Below are 1,471 nucleotides of genomic sequence, written 5' to 3' on the forward strand. Positions count from 1 at the left end.
ACTCTCCCACATCAGAATAGGTAGCACATGCTCCATCACGATGGCTGCAGCCAGTGAAACCAAAGGGCGTCGGCGAGCCACTAAAAAACGACTAAAAATAGCAAGTGTTTGGGTAGGGATATATGCTCGCTTTCCTCAGCTGAGCTCTGGAGTTTCCAAAGCTAATTACTCACGAATTCGGGTAGAACTTCTACCGTAGAAGTGCCGAGAAGCCAATGAGAGCTTCCCTAAATTTCCTCCCAGGAATCGTAATTGACCATCAGTGGACATTCCTCCCCCCCACCACGGCGAATGATCCAAATTTCCACTCTCTTTCGCGACCGTTTCTAACGTCCAAATGAAGAACTTGAATATTCCGTTATTACATTGCAGGGCCATATAGGGCGTTAATGTCGAACTTGGGCTTGGGCTTTGGCTTGGCCACCATTTCCTCCTGTACAAAGGCGATCTTTTCGGACCACGGGGTGAACTTAATCTCCAGCGAGAGGTGTACAGCTCCAGCGGGTTCGCCTGATAATAATGGCAACTAGGAAGTCTATTAGGGCGTAGTAGCAGAAATACCATCTAGTTGGAGTGGCAGCCAACCAGTGGTTTTCGTAGAGGGAGCTAGATGTGTTAGATCTAGCAAGGCCTCTCCAATGAGGTCATCATCCGATGCTGCGTCCCAATCGTACCTTATAGAGAGATTCGGTGGTCATTCACACAAGTGCCGAAGCGAGCGACTGCTAACGATGTGGTTACAACTTATATGATGTAAAACTCGCTGAGAAGAAAAGTTCCACTTCTGATCACGACATATCTTAGGTTGATCGTGGTAAGATTCAAAGTATGTCCGCTTGAGTACCACAACTTGATTGACCTATGCGATGCCCCCCAAGCCTTACATCTGAATCTTCATAGTTTGGCAGGGCACATTGACGACCATAGTAGAGCACTCGTGGTTCCATACAGGGGACAGCGTCTTCTTACATATCGGGGAGCGTCGTGATATCTGCTGATGGAGTGGTATGTGAAATACGTCAAATCTCGGTTGCCTACGTTGTCGCTCATGAGCTTGACCACACAGTAGGGATCGGAGCTTGTAGCCTTTCCAACTATATTAGAATCAGCGGCCTTCAGGCCCGAAGCCTCTATGATGGTCACGTTGAGGAGAGCGTACAAGTCCCAACCGAATTTCACTGCAGCAGAAGATCATCAAACAGAGCCAAGCGGAGAACACATTATCACGTGTGGGGTCATTCATATCCAGCAAGCCCCCTCCCTCGTTAGAATCAAAGCTACCAACTAGTCTTGTAAACTGTCCAACTTTGCCGATGCCAGCCCCTGCAATGCTAGCGGCCTCTCCGACCGCCCCAGTGGCAACCGACCCCACGGCCCCGACCGCCCCAGTGGCCGCCGACCCCACTGCCCCTACCGCTCCAGCTGTCTCTTTCACGGCCGACTTTCCAATGTGGCCAACAGCTGAAGAGAG

General features: G+C 50.2%; 1 protein-coding gene across 1 annotated transcript; it reads right to left on the reverse strand.

Moving 5' to 3' along the window:
* Positions 1-365: 365 nt before the first annotated feature.
* Positions 366-1,178, reverse strand: Pmar_PMAR007012 (conserved hypothetical protein; the record flags this gene model as incomplete). Its single annotated transcript, XM_002765806.1, has 4 exons — positions 366-510; positions 562-674; positions 885-991; positions 1,039-1,178. Coding segments are annotated over 4 exons (505 nt in total), but the record flags the coding sequence as incomplete, so codon positions are not given.
* Positions 1,179-1,471: the final 293 nt, after the last annotated feature.

The sequence above is a fragment of the Perkinsus marinus genome (assembly GCF_000006405.1).
Source record: "Perkinsus marinus ATCC 50983 genomic scaffold scf_1104296974624, whole genome shotgun sequence".
Classification (NCBI taxonomy): Eukaryota; Perkinsozoa; order Perkinsida; family Perkinsidae; genus Perkinsus; species Perkinsus marinus.